This window comes from Stegostoma tigrinum, chromosome 18, assembly GCF_030684315.1.
Source record: "Stegostoma tigrinum isolate sSteTig4 chromosome 18, sSteTig4.hap1, whole genome shotgun sequence".
Lineage (NCBI taxonomy): Eukaryota > Metazoa > Chordata > Chondrichthyes > Orectolobiformes > Stegostomatidae > Stegostoma > Stegostoma tigrinum.
The window spans coordinates 40401630-40417883 of NC_081371.1; the positions used below are offsets into that span (position 1 = coordinate 40401630).

General features: G+C 38.9%; 1 protein-coding gene across 13 annotated transcripts in view; it reads right to left on the reverse strand.

Moving 5' to 3' along the window:
- The window catches only part of ppfia2 (PTPRF interacting protein alpha 2), a 418215-nt gene that overhangs the window by 127625 nt on the left and 274336 nt on the right, over positions 1-16254 (reverse strand). For all 13 annotated transcript variants that reach the window (XM_048548309.2, XM_048548310.2, XM_048548305.2 and 10 more), the window contains 7 exons: positions 13208-13346; positions 10898-11118; positions 5436-5676; positions 4994-5023; positions 4397-4524; positions 3642-3817; positions 1302-1392 (listed from right to left, as the gene is read on the reverse strand). In XM_048548309.2, coding sequence (XP_048404266.1) covers positions 1302-1392; positions 3642-3817; positions 4397-4524; positions 4994-5023; positions 5436-5676; positions 10898-11118; positions 13208-13346 — 1026 coding nt within the window. The remainder of the gene's footprint in view (positions 1-1301; positions 1393-3641; positions 3818-4396; positions 4525-4993; positions 5024-5435; positions 5677-10897; positions 11119-13207; positions 13347-16254) is intronic.

Genomic DNA, 16254 nt, shown 5'->3' on the forward strand with positions numbered 1-16254 from the left:
TTCAACATAAACTCCATCTCTTTGTACTCCAAGCCCTGATTAAAGAAAAAATCTTAGGAAACTTTATGCTTTATTAAATATTCTCCCGACTTGCACGGCCACCTTTAAAGGCTTATGCAGAGATTCACATAGGTTCCTTCTATCTCTGTATCCTGCTTAGAGTTACACCATTTATTTTGTACTGTTTCTCCATGTTCATCTGACCAAAATGTGTTATCTCCTCCACACTGAACTTCAAATGCCACTCATCCATTCACTCCATCAACATGTCTGCATCCTTTTGAAGTTCTACAGTATCCTCCAAACAGTTTACTATACCTGCAGGTTTTAAAATATTTAGAAAATTTCAAATTGTGGCCAGTACACCAAGATCCATATCATTAACATATAACACAAAAAAGCAAGACTTCGAACAATGACCCCAGAAGACTTTCTCTAGAAGTGTATGTGTGTCTGAGAAACATCCACTAAACATTACTGTTTCCTATCACTCAAGCCATTTTTTTAAACTTGTGTTGTTACTGTCTCTGTTATTCCACAAGTTCTAACTTTTCCCAGAAGCTTGTTGTAGAATACTGTATCAAATGCCTTCTGTGTACATCACATCAACAGCATTGCCTTGATCAACACTTTCCGTTACCTCATCAAAACAAAACAGTCAATTTGTTAAAAATGATTTTCCCTTAAGAAATCCATGTTTGATCTCCTTAATCAATCCACATGTTTCCATTTAACATTTTGCCCTGAATTATTATTATGAGAAGTTTTCCAACTTCAGAAGTTAAACTGGCTAGTCTGAATTTGCTTGTTATACCATGTTTTGAATAAGGGCATAATGTTCACAATTTTCCTGTCCTCTGGCACTACCCCAGTCCCCCAAAGAGCAAAACAAAATTGCCGGTATCTCTGCAATTTCAATTTTCATATCCCTCAGTATCTTGGATGTATCTCGTCAGGCCTTGTTGCCTTGTCAATAAAAGTACCGAAAGCTTGTCTAATGCCCCAACCTTAGCAATTTTAAAACCTCATAGCAACTAAACTTTTTCCTCTTTCACCATGATATCGGTAGCATTTTCCTCCTTGAAAAAGACAGATATAAAATATTCTTGGGTGCCACTCCTGTAAATTTTCTTTTTGGCCTATAATCAGCCCCAATCCTCCAGGTGCCACCTTAAGTCATCCTAGACATATGTTTGTCTAAATATTTCATGATTTTGCTGAGATTAATTTTGTTGAAAATCTCAATGTTTTGCAGTTTCTCTTTCATGGACAAAATAAACATTGTTTTACTGAACACTTACTTTTTCTTCAATCTTCTATCTTTTTCAGCTTGAGTTCCGAGTTTTCCCAGTCCAAGGGAATCTGGGTTACCAATTTCTGCGTCAAAAATGCCTGTTGAAAGAAAGTGTAAGGTCAGGGTAACAGAACAGAATGAGAAATATACTTAGCCAATTAAGTATAAACTTCATATTGTGAAAATAAAGATGACATGCTTTTATTTTATTTGTTTTTGTGCTTGTTATGTAACACCTCCATTCAAGCCAGGAGGAGGCTGCACTCAGGAAATTATAGGCTAGTTAGTGTATCATCTGACATAGCAAAATTGCTATAATCTATTTTGAAAGGAGGTTATAACAGGGTATGAAATCATAATGTGACTGTACAATGTCTACATGGTTTTGTGAAATGAGAATCATGTTTAATCATGTTGACAGAATTATTTGAGGAAGTGATGGAAAATGGAGAAAGACTATCATGTAGATATGGTGTAACTGGAATTCCAAAGACATTTCATAACATCCCACATCAAATGTTACTGCACAAAATAGGAGTTTGTGGTGTAGGTGGTAACATATTTGCATGGATAAAGGATTTGTGAGTTAACAGGGAGCAGAGAGTAGCAATAAATGGGCCACTTTCAGGGTGGCAAATGGAGTGCCACAGGTATCAGTGCTGGCGCCTCAACTACTTGCAATCTATGTCAATGGCTTAAATGAAGGGACTGGAGGCATTATAACTACATCCGTTAATATCAGGAAGACAGGATGAAAATGAAGTTGTCAGGAGGTAAACAGTTTGCAAATGGTATTGACAGTCTAATTGAGTTGGCCGAAATTTGATAGCTGGAACATAAATAGGAAATGTTAAAATGGTTTATTTTGGCAGGAAGAATAAAGAAACGGATCATTACAAACAGACTGCAAACTAAGTGGAACAGAGGTTTGGGTGTCTCGGTACATTGAAACAAAGTGAAAAATCATGCAAACTCAGTTTAGCCAGGTAAAAAGAGGATTGGAGTCCATTGCAAGGGAAATGGAACATACAAGATAGGAAGTTTTGCTGAAAATGTACTGGGCCTTGGTAATAACATGTCTCGAGTACTGTGTACAGTTTGGTCCACTTATTTGAAAAAGTACATAATTGCAAGAGAAAAAGTTCAGAGAAGGTTTACTCAACTTCTTGGGAAGAAGGGCTTACAAAGAAAGTCTGAATATGGTGGGCTTATACCCATTACAGTTTAGAAGAATGAGGGTTAGAATCATAGAATCCCTGCAGTGTGGAAGCAGGCCATTTGGCCCATCAAATCCACTCTGAAGAAAATCTCATCCAAACCAAGCCCTGTCCCCTATCCTTGAAACCCCTGAAACCATTTGACATGGCCAATTAACTGAGCTCACATGTTCCTGGACACTTTGTGCAATTTAGCATGGCCAGTCCACCTAGCCTGCACATCACTGGACTAAAATGAATAACAATAAGAAATTTGACAGAGCAGATACCAGGAGGATATTTTCTCCTGTAGGAGAGACTAAGAACTAAGTATACAGTTACAAATAACAATTTCCTGTTTAAGGTGAAGTGAAGAAGGGACCCGACCCGAAACATCAACTTTCCTGCTCCTCTGATGCTGCCTGGTCTGCTGTATTTCTCCAGCTCCACACTGTGTTGTCTCTGGGATTATAAAGTTCTTGGTTTTAAGATTTTCAGCAGAGATGAGAAGTGAAAACAGTGTTTAAGACAACAGTAGGCTGTAAGGATATTCTAGGTTCATTAAGACATAATCTCTGCCAATAAATTTAAACAATAAAAAAAATACCATTCTGTATAAGCACAGGCAACAAGGTACAGGCAATGAAATAAAGTTGAAGATCTGCTGACTATGGAGAGAGGAATGAAGAATTAATGAATATTACAAGTTTGATCAGATGCAAGTATTTTTGAGAATTTTTTAATGATGAATATTTATTTCAGGTTGCCTCACAGAGGAAATAGAGAACTAATCAGAACTAGTTTTTATTAAGCTTTTATTTGAATTGATTCCTAACAAAAAAAAACACTACTTTCTCACAAGGAGTGATAAAAAATGGCTTAAAGTGAACATTTGAAAATGTTCATACTTATTAGCAAATTGTGATAAATAAAATGTTATAGTATCCAATAAACCACAGTTGCTGCAGTTATGTTTTTCTACATTTGAATGTCAAACTGGACAATAAACTTCCTTCCAGCATTTCAAATTCAAGTTTTATACAAAATTGTTTAAAGAAAAACAATTACATGCACAGATGTTAGCATTTTATAAAATTGAGAAACTATTAATCCATTATAGCAAAATGACCGTTGATAAACCAGTTGCTGACCTTGAACTGAAGCCAAATGGTCTTTGCTAAGATGTGCTAACCGTCCTTTCTCTCTTTTGCCAAACAAACGGCCAATAGAAGATTTGATTCCTTTCTTCTTTTGTGCTTTATGAAGTGAGTCTTGGCTACTTGTACTGCTATAGTTGCCCATTTCTGCTTCTATTGATGCTGAAAAACTGTAAAAGATCAGTTCAAAAATTTTCATGTCATCTCATTTCTTCTCATTCAAATACTTTGACTGATTTAAAAAAAGATTTCAGCAAATGCATTCAAATGAATGGATCACCACGCATAACATTTTATAAATCATGCAATATGTCATAAAGTAACAAAAAATTAAAATCATAAATGTAACTATACTCACAAAATAATGTTTTTAAAAAATCAAAAATTCATTTCTACAAACATTTTCAAACTTATAAATGAAGCAAAATAGTTACTGAAAAATGTATTTTCTAAATTAAACTCTTAGCTATAAGTTCAGTGTGAGGAAAAAGAACTAATCACAGGAGTGTCTCTTTAAGTTTATTCCAAAATAATCTTTCTGTTAAGAAGAAAAATACGATTCACTGAAACACTTACGTTCTGGGAATAACAAATGTAATATTTCTGTATATTACCCTAGACACATCAAATTTATTGATAAACTGATGTGTTATAACATGATATACTTTAAAAATTATGTAATAAGTAAACCTATTAATTCAATTATCAAATCAAGTGATAGGCAAAGATCTCTGTTCCTGATGGCTTACCTACGTTCTTCATCATGGTAGGAGGGTAGGGTGTGTGTCATTCTTACTGCTCTTGGTGTTGATGGTGGTGATGTTTCACATTTTATTGTGGCTTTATCTTCACGACCTTCTTCCTGCACAGCTGCAATCTAGAGTAAAAAATAGCATCAATCATTTGCTAATTTCTGTCGTTATTTAAACCTCCTTATATCTATATAATATATTTATATTGAAAATAAGAGTAGGCCATTCAGCCCTTCAAGTCTGTTCGTGGTCATGGCTGATCATCCAACTCAATAGCCTGTTCCTGCTTTCCCCTTTATCCTTTGATCCCTTTAGCTCCAAGTGCTATATCCAACTCCTTGTAACTGTGCAATGTTTTGGCTGCAAGTGCTTGCTAAGTTAATTTAAATTTGACAACAATCTAATAAATAGTACTACTTGTTCAATATAACCATAAATAATCTGAAAATAATGCGTTCAGCAATACTGAACAAAAATAATGACATTAGATAAATATGAAATTATCCTCAAAGTTTTTTAATGTGATCTTAAAGAACAACTGTCTTGAAAGTCTAAACATACACCATTCTTATGGAGTGTTGTAAATGTAATTACCTTTCTCCGATGCTTCCTTAGGTCACTTGGCTGATGGTTGCAAAAGAACAAAGACATAAATTAAGCTGGAAATGCAGAATGCCAATGAAAATACTATTTCATTTTACAATTTGACTTTGAATAAGTGTTTACCATGTGTCATACATAACAAGCCAATAGAGATGTTTACAACCAGCGCTTCGAACATGTTTGGGAACCTAGACTCCTAGATTTTCCATTCAAAAATATCATGTAAGTCTCTATGTTAAGCTTGAACTATGATGAAGGCCCATGCTTTCTGTGATCTAAAAAGTTGAAATACACAAGATTTATCTGTAGATTATATTATGCGATCACGAATAATGTTATGAAAATACACATTAGTACTGTTAAAAATATGTATCAGCATTTGCATTAAAATTTAAAAATAACCCATTGAACTAGGCTTCATCCCCAAACTCACCAATGTCATGACGCCCATACGATCAATGTCTCGGGCAGGGCTGCGTGCTCTGAATTTGGGAGTTGAATGTCCACTGATTGGTGGGGAGGAGCTAGCTAATGATGAAGCAGTGGCAGAGCCTGTAATAGATCTCACTGGATGCATTCTGGCCAAATTTAAACCTTCAAGACTAACACTGCCTACTCGATTCTCAATTTCCTCTGCACGAAGTTCAGTTGACTCCTTTTCCTCCTGAATTAACCTGGAAAATCCACAATGGTTTGAAATGAGAAAAAAAAAATCTTGAATTGCTATGCATACCTATAAAACTATCACATGTGCTAGCAATTCATTAAAATGCCTTTCAACAAAATTCAATTAAATTATCAACATACTGTGTCATGAAGAGCTATAATGCTGACTTATCCCCATTATTCTTTGTATTGTGGACTCACAAGCTTTTTCATATTATCCAAAACAAGGGCTGGAGACTTCCACAGATATTGCAAAAAAAGAAACTGTCATGCAAATTATGATCTGATCACTCTCCTGGTGGGTAGCTTAAAACTGGAAAGACAGAAATGGTAAAGAAGGCCTGGAATATCTCATTACTTTGGCAGGAAAAGGAGGAGAACAGAAAATAAACCTAATTTGAGACAGGGCAAAAGTATAAATAATCAATTAAAATGCATTAGTAGGTGCAACAGCCATTGCTTTACTGAAAACGTGATATGTGCTCGACAGGAAGTCTAGATCTCTGTAAGAAACAGGTCATCATTTTCTTTCCTATCACAAGTCCATGAATGATTATTTTAACACGGATCATCACATGTTTTTGCACTCTTTCAAGAAACCCCATACAAGTCGAGCTGTGCCCAAATATCTTTTCCTGTTTTTTCTTCTCTGAGTTTTTTCTAATGCATTCATATTCATATTGAGTTCAAGTAACCCAGACTGTATATTATACACCAGAACATGACTCACCATTCAGTTGATAAAAGTTTAACTTTTAGTCAAATGTTTTCCAGACACACTCCCCTGTCTAATCTGTCCTATTTAAAACTTTTGCAGCCACTGATATACTACAATGGTCACAAATGCTTAAGTTTTAAAGATAGTAGGAACTGCTGATACTGGACAATCTGAGATAATAAGGTGTAGAGCCGGAAGAACACAACAGGCCAAGTAGCATCAGAGGAGTTGGAAAACCTGACATTTTGGGTCTGGGCCCTTCTTCAGAAATAGGGAAGGGGGAGGGGATTCTGAAATAAATAGAGAGACAGGAGGAAGTGGATGGAAGATGGATAAAGGAGCAGACAGGTGAAGAGGAGACGGACTTGTCAGGGAGGCAGGAACGGAGCCAGTAAAGGTGAGTGTCGGGGGGGGTTAGGATGGGGTTACATCAGTCAAGAGATGACAGACAGGAAGACAGGACAAACCTGACTGCCCTGGTCGAACCATTGTTTCCACCTGCTCCTGCCCGATTGAACTTTTCTCCAATTATCTCGACTCTATTTTCTCCCCACCTACGTCCGTGACACTACACATGCCCTCCACCTTCTCCAAAACTTCCAATTTCCTGGTCCCCAACACCTCATCTTCACCATGGATGTCCAGTTCCCATATACTTGCATTCCCCACGCAGATGGCCTAAAGGCCCTCCGCTTCTTCCTATCCCGCTGGCCCAACCAGTCCCCCTTCACTGACACCCTTGTCTACTTAGCTGAACTCGTCCTCACCCTTAACAACTTCTCCTTCAATTCTTCCCACCTCCTACAGACAAAGGGGATGGCCATGGGTACCCGCACGGGCCCAAGCTATGCCTGCCTCTTTGTAGGTTATGTGGAACAATCCCTCTTCCGAACCTACACAGGCCCTAAACCCCACCTCTTCCTTCATTACATCGGTGACTGTATTGGTGCCGCCTCGTGCTCTGACTTGGAACTCCAACAGTTCATCCAGTTCACTAACACCTTCCAGATCTCTCTGTTTCCATCTCTGGCAACCACCTGGAAACTGATATCTATTTCAAGACTACTAACTCCCATAGCTACATAGAATACAGCTCCTTTCACCCTGCTTCCTCAAAAAATATATCCCCATTCCTAATTCCTTCTCCTCCACCGCATCCTCTCCCAAGATGAGGCATTCCACTTTTTTCAAGGACCGCAACATCCCCTCGAAACCACCCTGGACCACATCTCTTGCATTTCCCACAACTCATCCCTCATACCCCCTCCCTGCAATAGCAACCAAAACAGAATCCCCCTTGTCTTCACGTATCATCCCACCAACCTCTGGGTTCAATGTATAATCCTCCGCCACTTCCACTACCTGCAATCTGACCCCACCAGCAAGGACATTTTTCCCTCCTCACCCTTATCTGCCTTCCGGGGGGACCGCACTCTCCGTGACTCCCTCGTCCACTCCACACTCCCCACCAGCCCTGCCACTTTACCCTCAAACTGCAGGAAGTGCAACACCTGCCCCTACACCTCTCCCCTCAGTCCCATTCCAGGCTCCAAGAAAGCCTTCCACATTAAACAGATGTTCACCTGCACATCTGCTAATCTGTATCCGCTGGTCCCGACATGGCTCCTCTACATCGGAGAAACCAAGCGGAGGCTTGGAGACCTCTTTGTGGAATACCTATGCTCGGTTTGTGACAAATGACTGCACCTCTCAGTCGCGAACCAGTTCAACTCCTTCTCCCACTCCTTGGACAACCTGTCCATCCTGGGCCTCCACCAGTGCCACAACAATGCCACCTGAAGGTTGCAGGAACAGCACCTCATAGTTCCCTTGGGAACCCTGCAGCCCAATGGTTTCAGTGTGGACTTCACAAGCTTCAAAATCTCCCTGCCCCCAACTGCATCTTAAAACCAGCCCTGCTTGTCCCCACCTCCCTAGCCCGTCCGTCCTTTCTCTCACCCCTCCTCTCTCTATTTCTTTCAGAATTCCCTTCCCCTCCCCCATTTCTGAGGAAGGGTCCAGACCCAAAATGTCAGCTTTTCTGCTCCACTGATGCAGCTTGACCTGCTGTGTTCATCCAGCTCTACATCTTGTTATCTCTTTAAGTTTTACGATAGTTATGATTAAGAATAAGTCAGGATCATGTGGCAAGGTACTAAATTGTGGATGGGAAAATTATGTCAGTACTAGGCAGGAGCTAGGGTGTGATAATTGGGAGGAGCTGTTATCAGGCAAGTCCACATTTGACATGTGGAAATTGTTTAATGACTTACTGACGAAAGTTCAGGACTGGCATGTTCCAGTAAGGAGGATGGACAAGGAGGCAAGGTAAGGGACCTTTGGAGTAATGAGGGGCATCATGAATTGGGTCAAAAGGGAAAAAACAAGAATATGCAAGGTTTAGCAAGCTAAAATCTGTCAGTGTCTGTGAGGAATATAAAGAAAGCAGGGATAAAAAATCTCAAACAGTTTGTCACATACGAGAGCAAGGAGGGGCCATGAAATGACCTTGGATCGTAGAATTAAACAGAATCCCAAGGTATTCCATAAATACATTAAAAACAAGAGGATAACTAGGGAGAAGGTAGGACCAATCAAGGATGAAGGAGGGGACATGTGCTTAGAGGCAGAGGATGTGGGTGAGATCCTAAATGAGCACTTTGCATCAGTATTCACCCAGGACAAGTATATGGAGGGTGGTGAGATTTCTGAGAAGCATGTCACTGTGCTAAGGCATTTTGAGATCAAGAAAGATTTGGTGTTGGATCTCTCGAAGAGCATTAAGGTGGAGTTCTCAGGGCCCAATGGTGTCTATAGTAGGCTGTTAAGAGAGGCAAGAGAGGAGAGTGCTGGGGCCTTGACCAAGATTTTTGGATTTTCAATAGCAAATGGGGAGGTGCCGGAAGACTCGTGAGTAGCTAATGTTGTTCTTCCATTCAAGAAGGGAAATAGGGACAATCCAGGAAACTACAGACCGTTGAGTCTCACCTTGGTGGTTGTGATGCTATTGAAGAGAATTCTTTGGGATAGGATTTATGTGCATTTGGAAAAGCATAGCCTAATTAGGGACAGTCTGCATAGCTTTGTGCAGGACAGGTCATGTCTTACTAACTTGATTAAATTTTCAATGTGACAAAGGTGATCGATGAGGGTAGAGCAGTGAATGTTGTATACATGGATTTTAGTAAGGCTTTCGACAAGGTCCCTCTTGGTAGGCTCATCCAGAAGATTAAGATGCATGGGATCCAATGTAACTTTGGCTTCACGGATTCAGAATTGGCTTGTCCATATAAGGTAGAGAGTAGTATTGGAAGGTTGCTTTTCAGGCTGGAGGTCTGTGACTAGTCTGTACTAGGACTTCTGCTGCTTGTGACATATATAAATGACTTGGATCTAAACGTAGATAGGTGGGTTAGTAAGTTTGCAGACGATACAAAGATCGGTGGAGTTGTGAATAGTATAGAAGGTTGTCAAAGGATACAACGGGATATATATCAGTTGCAGAAATGGTTTGAGAAATGGCAGATGGAGTTTAATCTGGGTAAGTGTGAGGTACTGTACTCTGTGAGATCAAATGTTAAGGAAAATTATACAGTTAATGGCAGGACTCTGAACAACATTGATGTACAGAGTGATCTTGCGGTTCCAGTCCATAGTTCCCTGAAGATGGCTACACAAGTAGATAGGGTAGTGAAGAAGGTGTATGCCAGGCTTGCCTTTATTGGTTGCGAAATTGAGTACTGGAGTCAGAACGTCATGTCTTTGGTTAGGCCACACTTAAGAGTACTGTGTTCAATTCTGGTCATCACATTAGTGGAAGGTTATGGAGGCTTGGAGAGGGTGCAGAAATAGTTTATCGGGATGCTGCTTGGACTAGAAGGTATGAACTATAAGGAGAGGCTAGAAAAACTCAGGTTGTTTTCTCTGGAGCAGCGCAGGCTGAGGCGAGGCTTGATAGAAGTCAATAAAATTATGAAATACATAGGTAGGGTTGATGGTCGGAATATTTTTCCAAGATATGAAATGTAAAATATAAAACTAGGGGCCATGCATTTAAGGTGAGACAGGGAAAGTTCAAAGGAGGTATGAGGAGCAAGTTGTTTTTACACAGCAAGTGGTAGGAGTGTGGAACACGCTGCCAGGAGTAGTAGTGGAGGTAGATACAACTGGGGTGTTTAAGAGATTTTTAGATAAGCACATGAAGATACAAGGAATGGAAGGATATGGACCAATTGCAGGCAGAAGGGATGTTTAATTTGGAAGTTTAATTTGGCATCATATTGGGCACAACATTGCGGATCGAAGGGCGTGTTCCTGTGCTGTATTGTTCTATGTTCTATGTACAGAATATAACCCTTTCATGTTGTACCAATTTCTACAACCCTGCAGCAATAAGCACTATCTTATGAATATCTACATTAAGATGTATCTGTCATACCTCAGGCAATCTGCAAGATTTTAGCTCATTAAAGAAATGTAAGATGGCAGATAGATGAAAGAACAATTGTCACCTTATTTCATTATTAATAGCATCAAGTTGTTCTTGCAGCATCATAGCAAGAGTCTGAGCATCAGAATGCCCACTAGGTGAAAGAAGATCCATGGAACTAAATATGGTTTCTCTGTCATCATCATCAATGTCTGACATTTCAGTGTCACTCTCAAACTGTTGGCTGCTCAGCATGCTAATATGTTGAGTTCTGCTCCATTCTTTGTCCCCAATTGTTTGCATCTGAAATGCAGAAAAATAAGTCAAAATTCTACAGTATTTCTCATAATTTTCAACATAACAAGGGTCACTGGGCTCAAAATGTTAAATCTGCTTTCTCTCCAAAGATGCTGCCAGACTTGCTGACCTTCTCCAGCAATTACTATTTTTGTTTCAGATCTTCAGCACCCACAGTTAATTGTTTTATTCCAGGTCTCTTCAAGTCTTCCTAGGCTTCTTGGTTGCACCCCGGTGTTATGTGCGTACCGTCCAGCAACCAAACAGACACTCGGTCTGTTGCCCACACCTCAGAAAGAATTTCCAAATATAGTACTTATATATTCCAAACATGGGACATAATGGAGATATGTGAGGGAAATCTATTCTTCCTGATCAATAAACTGCAATCACACTCTCTCTGTGCCTCTTTGATGGTAACTGAAGTATCAACCAACTTTTACATATGAAAGTTAAAGAGAATTTCTGAAAAATATTTGAACATATTTTCTGTTGTTGAATAGCATTTGCTTCAAATTTTTTAATAGCAACAAAATAAAGAAGTAAGAACAAAACTGGATGTGTGTCACTCTTACTTTCGGTAGTTTTCTTCTGTATTTTTCCACTCTAAGGCATTTTTATATTTTGTGTATTTATCATGCTGTAAACGCTTTTATTGTATTAGTTATTTTTGACATTTTTGTGTATTTCTATCATGTTGCAAAGTAAGGATATTTTAAAAACTGTCTTGCACTTAGATCTGTGCTAAAATGTTGTGAAGTGGACAATATCCTGAAGTAAAAGTCAGGTGACACAAACAAGGACAATGTTGAAATTAACTAAAATGCATATTCACACACAGACATACACACATACAGACACTTGTCTATAGCAACTGATCTAAACAATATCCTCCTTCTCTACTGCTGTATGTTGAGACACCCCCTGTTATGAACATAGTTGGAACATAGGCACATGTAGCTATCCCTGCATAGTCAGGGTTAGATTGATAGCCCAATCATACAACTTAATTAAAGGCATTGCATTATATGCCATGGACCAGAGTCAGGAAATTGCACAAAAGGACATCTCTGCTGCAGCTGGAAGCATTACTTGGGCAATCATGTGAAGACATTGGAACATTTGTTGGCAGAGTGACTATGTTCTTGTACGCAGTATTTCACTAAGCAGTTAGTATTGTGATTTTACACTATTGCTCATGGAGTTAAGAAAGAGTTATCACATAAAAATGGAATCTATCTGAAGTTGCCTTTTGTGCCTTTGATAGTTGATGTACTAAGGGCCTTAGAGGCTAGTGAGAACCCTGCTGAAGAGCCTTCCACATTTGTTAGTAAGAAATCAATAACACACCTTTCCTTCACCTTTGCCAGTGGTAACTTTTTGCAGTTGAAGTACTTGAAGGCTTCTTAAAATTGCTTTCTTTCTACTTATAGAGGTATAGAGTGAAAATTACATTAGTTTGTTTGGACAAAATGATGTAAAAATTGTATTTTGTAATTAAAAAGGTAAAACATGGCATAAATCATCATCATGGCTGGGTACGGCAACTGCTCTTCCCAGGACTGTAAGAAACTACAGAAAGTAGTGATCACAGCCCAGACTATGACTCCATCTACACCCCTTGTTGCCACTGAAAAGCAGCCAACATTTTCAAAGACCCCCCCTACCCCACTTATAATCTCTTCCAACCTCTTCCTTAGGCTGAAGATACAAAAGCTTAAACACATGTACCAATAGGTTCAAGAACAGCTTCTTTCCCACTGTTATTAGACTGCTGAATGGACCTGTCAAATTTTGACTCTGATGTTGATCTTGCTTTTTATACATGTTCTGTGCAGCTGTAACTTTGTATGTCCTGCTGTGTTCAATCACCCTATGATCTGCATGTCTTTGTATGTAATGATCTGCCTGTACTGTAGGCAAAACAGAACTTTTCACACTGTACTTAGGTACACATGACAATAATAAATCAAATCAATATTTCACTGGAAGTATTCTGATTTATTACTTCAACCTGAATTGAAAAGTTCACGGAACAATAGTAATAGTTTTATAATTGTTCAATTCTACATTAAATCAAATCTAACAGGCAAACCTTTGGTTCTTCTCTGTGTCCTGTTACACGCCCCTTCTGTGATCTCCTTAGCATTTTGGAAGACCTATAATGGTCAGATTGGCTATCTATCAATGAGCCCATGGAATATCGCATATCAGGTGAAGTATCCAAACGTGGCCTGGAAAGTAATAATGTTTGCATTATCTTTAGATAAAGTAGTGCGGCAGGCATCTCAGTATTAAAAGTTAAATTGTTTTGGTAGCAATTGTATTAACTATATGTTGTAAAAGCTGCAATATAAATGCAAATTATGACAGTCATATTCTCTAGCAATATTTCATTGGCTATAAACTGTTCTTTGATATCCTGCAGTCAAAAATATATATAAATGCAAGTTGCTTCTTTTTTTAATGGACAAAAAAGCCCACAATTTACCCATGTGTCATTCAGGAACTAAAAATACAACTTCAGAGGAAGATGCTGTTTGGTCCATCCAGTCCATTATGGCCATAAATAGTGCCTTCAAAGTGGCTCACTCTTCACTCCGTGAAAAGTTTTCTTCTGACCAGTTTTCTCTCTGGACTGAGATAAAATTTTTGGGGTGGTATCAATCTGTCGGCATATTTGTCAGATTGTTCTTGTGTATTGCTGGCTGATTGGCAGAGGAAAATTTGTGGGCATCTTAATGTCTCTTGGCCATTCTTAAGGAGTCAGGTTGGGCAATGTGACAGTTACCCAACACCAAAAGACAAGTAGCTTGGTAACATAGTTACAAAGTCTAGTGAGATCAAAAATCAGAGGGGTGGAGGGGGTCAGTCTTCTCGGATCAAGTCGAAGTCTTCTGCAGCTAGAGTACTTACACAGAAACTGGCTGCCTGTAGTCTCACAGTTATAATCTCTTGTTTTTTAAAAGAAAATTATGAAGCTAGTGCCCTCATTTTATGGCAACCTCTTCCTTCCTTACCTGCAATTGTAGCCTGCAGCTCCTTAAGGCCTAGAGGAGCTCCTATTACTACTCCAGTGACAACAGCTAAGTTTTGGCCATTTCTTTGAAAACCTTTTTGGACAGCTGTCACCAGGTCCAGCACCAAGTCAGGAATCAGATTTGATCCCAATATTGAGGTGCCCAGAAAAAAAAACTACTTGTTATTGTTGCTCACTGTAAAAGAATCAAAGAGAACCCCACTGAATCAAATCAGAGAGGTCATCTCCTTCCGATTGGTTTCATTCATAGTAAAATAGATTTAACTGGCAGACTAGGCAAGCACGATGTAGATCTCCTGGCAGATGTGTTTCTGTGCAGCAGATTGTGAAGTCCTGCAGATTCTACCAAAAGATCCCTGAAAGGAATCAGTGACAAGAGAAATTCAGGGCTGTAGTGACTTTGATAGTGGCTGGCAATTCATGCTCACCTGGTCTACTGAAAAACAGGTCTTATTCCAAGAGGGTGAAGATTTCAGAACTGGACTTTCTACTGCAGTACACATTAACGTAATTTTATGTTCTCACACATTTCCTGACATTCATTATTCACAGAATCACCTTAATTGTCTATTAAGAATTGTGTTTGTATTCTGAAGCCACTTTGTCCACTGTTGTCTGTTGGTTCCTATTGTTTATCACTGAGGATATGTTAAACTGTTTGCCATATCTACTAAATGTAATATGCAGATATTCAGGCCATTGTCCCATATGTTCACACATGTGCTACAACTTCATTAAATTGCTGAGGTAAAAGATTACTGAGAAACAGGTGGACTGATATCTTACGATAATTAGTTCATATGTTAGCTCATAACATGCTTTGTTCTACAAGGGATTTGTATTCTTTATCCGCAAGTCTGGCATCCTTTAACACAAGCTTTATTTTGTGAGGAGGGATAAGATAATTTATAGAATCATACAATGCCAAACAGGCAGTTCACCCATCAAATCTGCGCCAAAAAAGTACAGCGTTAAATCTATACCTGTCCCACTTTCCAGCACTATAGCATTGAATGCTATGACATTTCAAGTGCTCATCCAAATACTTTTTAAAGGTTGGCAGGTTTTGTGCAGCAGCTATCCTTCCAGGTCATGCATTGCAGATTCCACCCTTTGGATGCAAAATCATTTCCTCAAATCCACTCTAAATCTCTTGATTTTTACCTTAAAATTATGCCCGATGTTATTAAACTTCAACTAAGGGTAACAGTTGCTTCCTATTCTCCCTGACCATGCTGCTCATTATTTTATACACCTCTTGGCCTTCTCTGCTTAAAAGAGAATAATTCACGCTAATCTTCATAGCAAAAGTGTTCAATCACAATAAAAATGCTTCATCACTTTCCATGTCCAAATGCATTTTTGCTACTTTTATCAAAGCCTTACTCAGAAACAATGGTCTGTCACTCTGGTGACGTCAGTACTTTTGATATGATGTAGTCAAAGAACATGTACCTGTCCAAATATATCTTAAAAGACGCTAACGTGTTTTAAGATATATTTGGACAGTTACACGGATTGGCAGGGAGCAAATGGACACAGACCTTTAGAAAATAGATGACAGGTTAGACAGAGGATCTTGATCGGCGCAGGCTTGGAGGGCCGAAGGGCCTGTTCCTGTGCTGTAATTTTCTTTGTTCTTTGACTACATCATATCAAAAATACTGATGTCACCAGAGTGACAGACCATTGTTACTGAGTAAGGCTTTGATAAAAGTAGCAAAAATGCATTTGGACATGGAAAGTGATGAAGCATTTTTATTCAGTAAAACTGTCAACTTTCAATTCATGGGATCTGGACATTATTGTATTCATTTAGGAAACCTAGATTTTCTCATTAAGGTGTCCAAGAATTGTTTATTGACCTCTGCAAATACGATCCTGATTGAGAAGTCCTGCAATGTCACAGGAAAGAACCAGTCTCTTTAAAAATAAGATCATGAGACCTTAAGACACAGAAACAGAAACTGGCTATTCAGCGCACCTGCTTTTCAATGAGATCATGGTTGATCTGATAACCTCGACTCCATTTTTTTGTCTTTTCCCAAGGCAGAAATTATTATTACTGAATCTAAAATAGATTTTTTCTTTAAACTTATTCT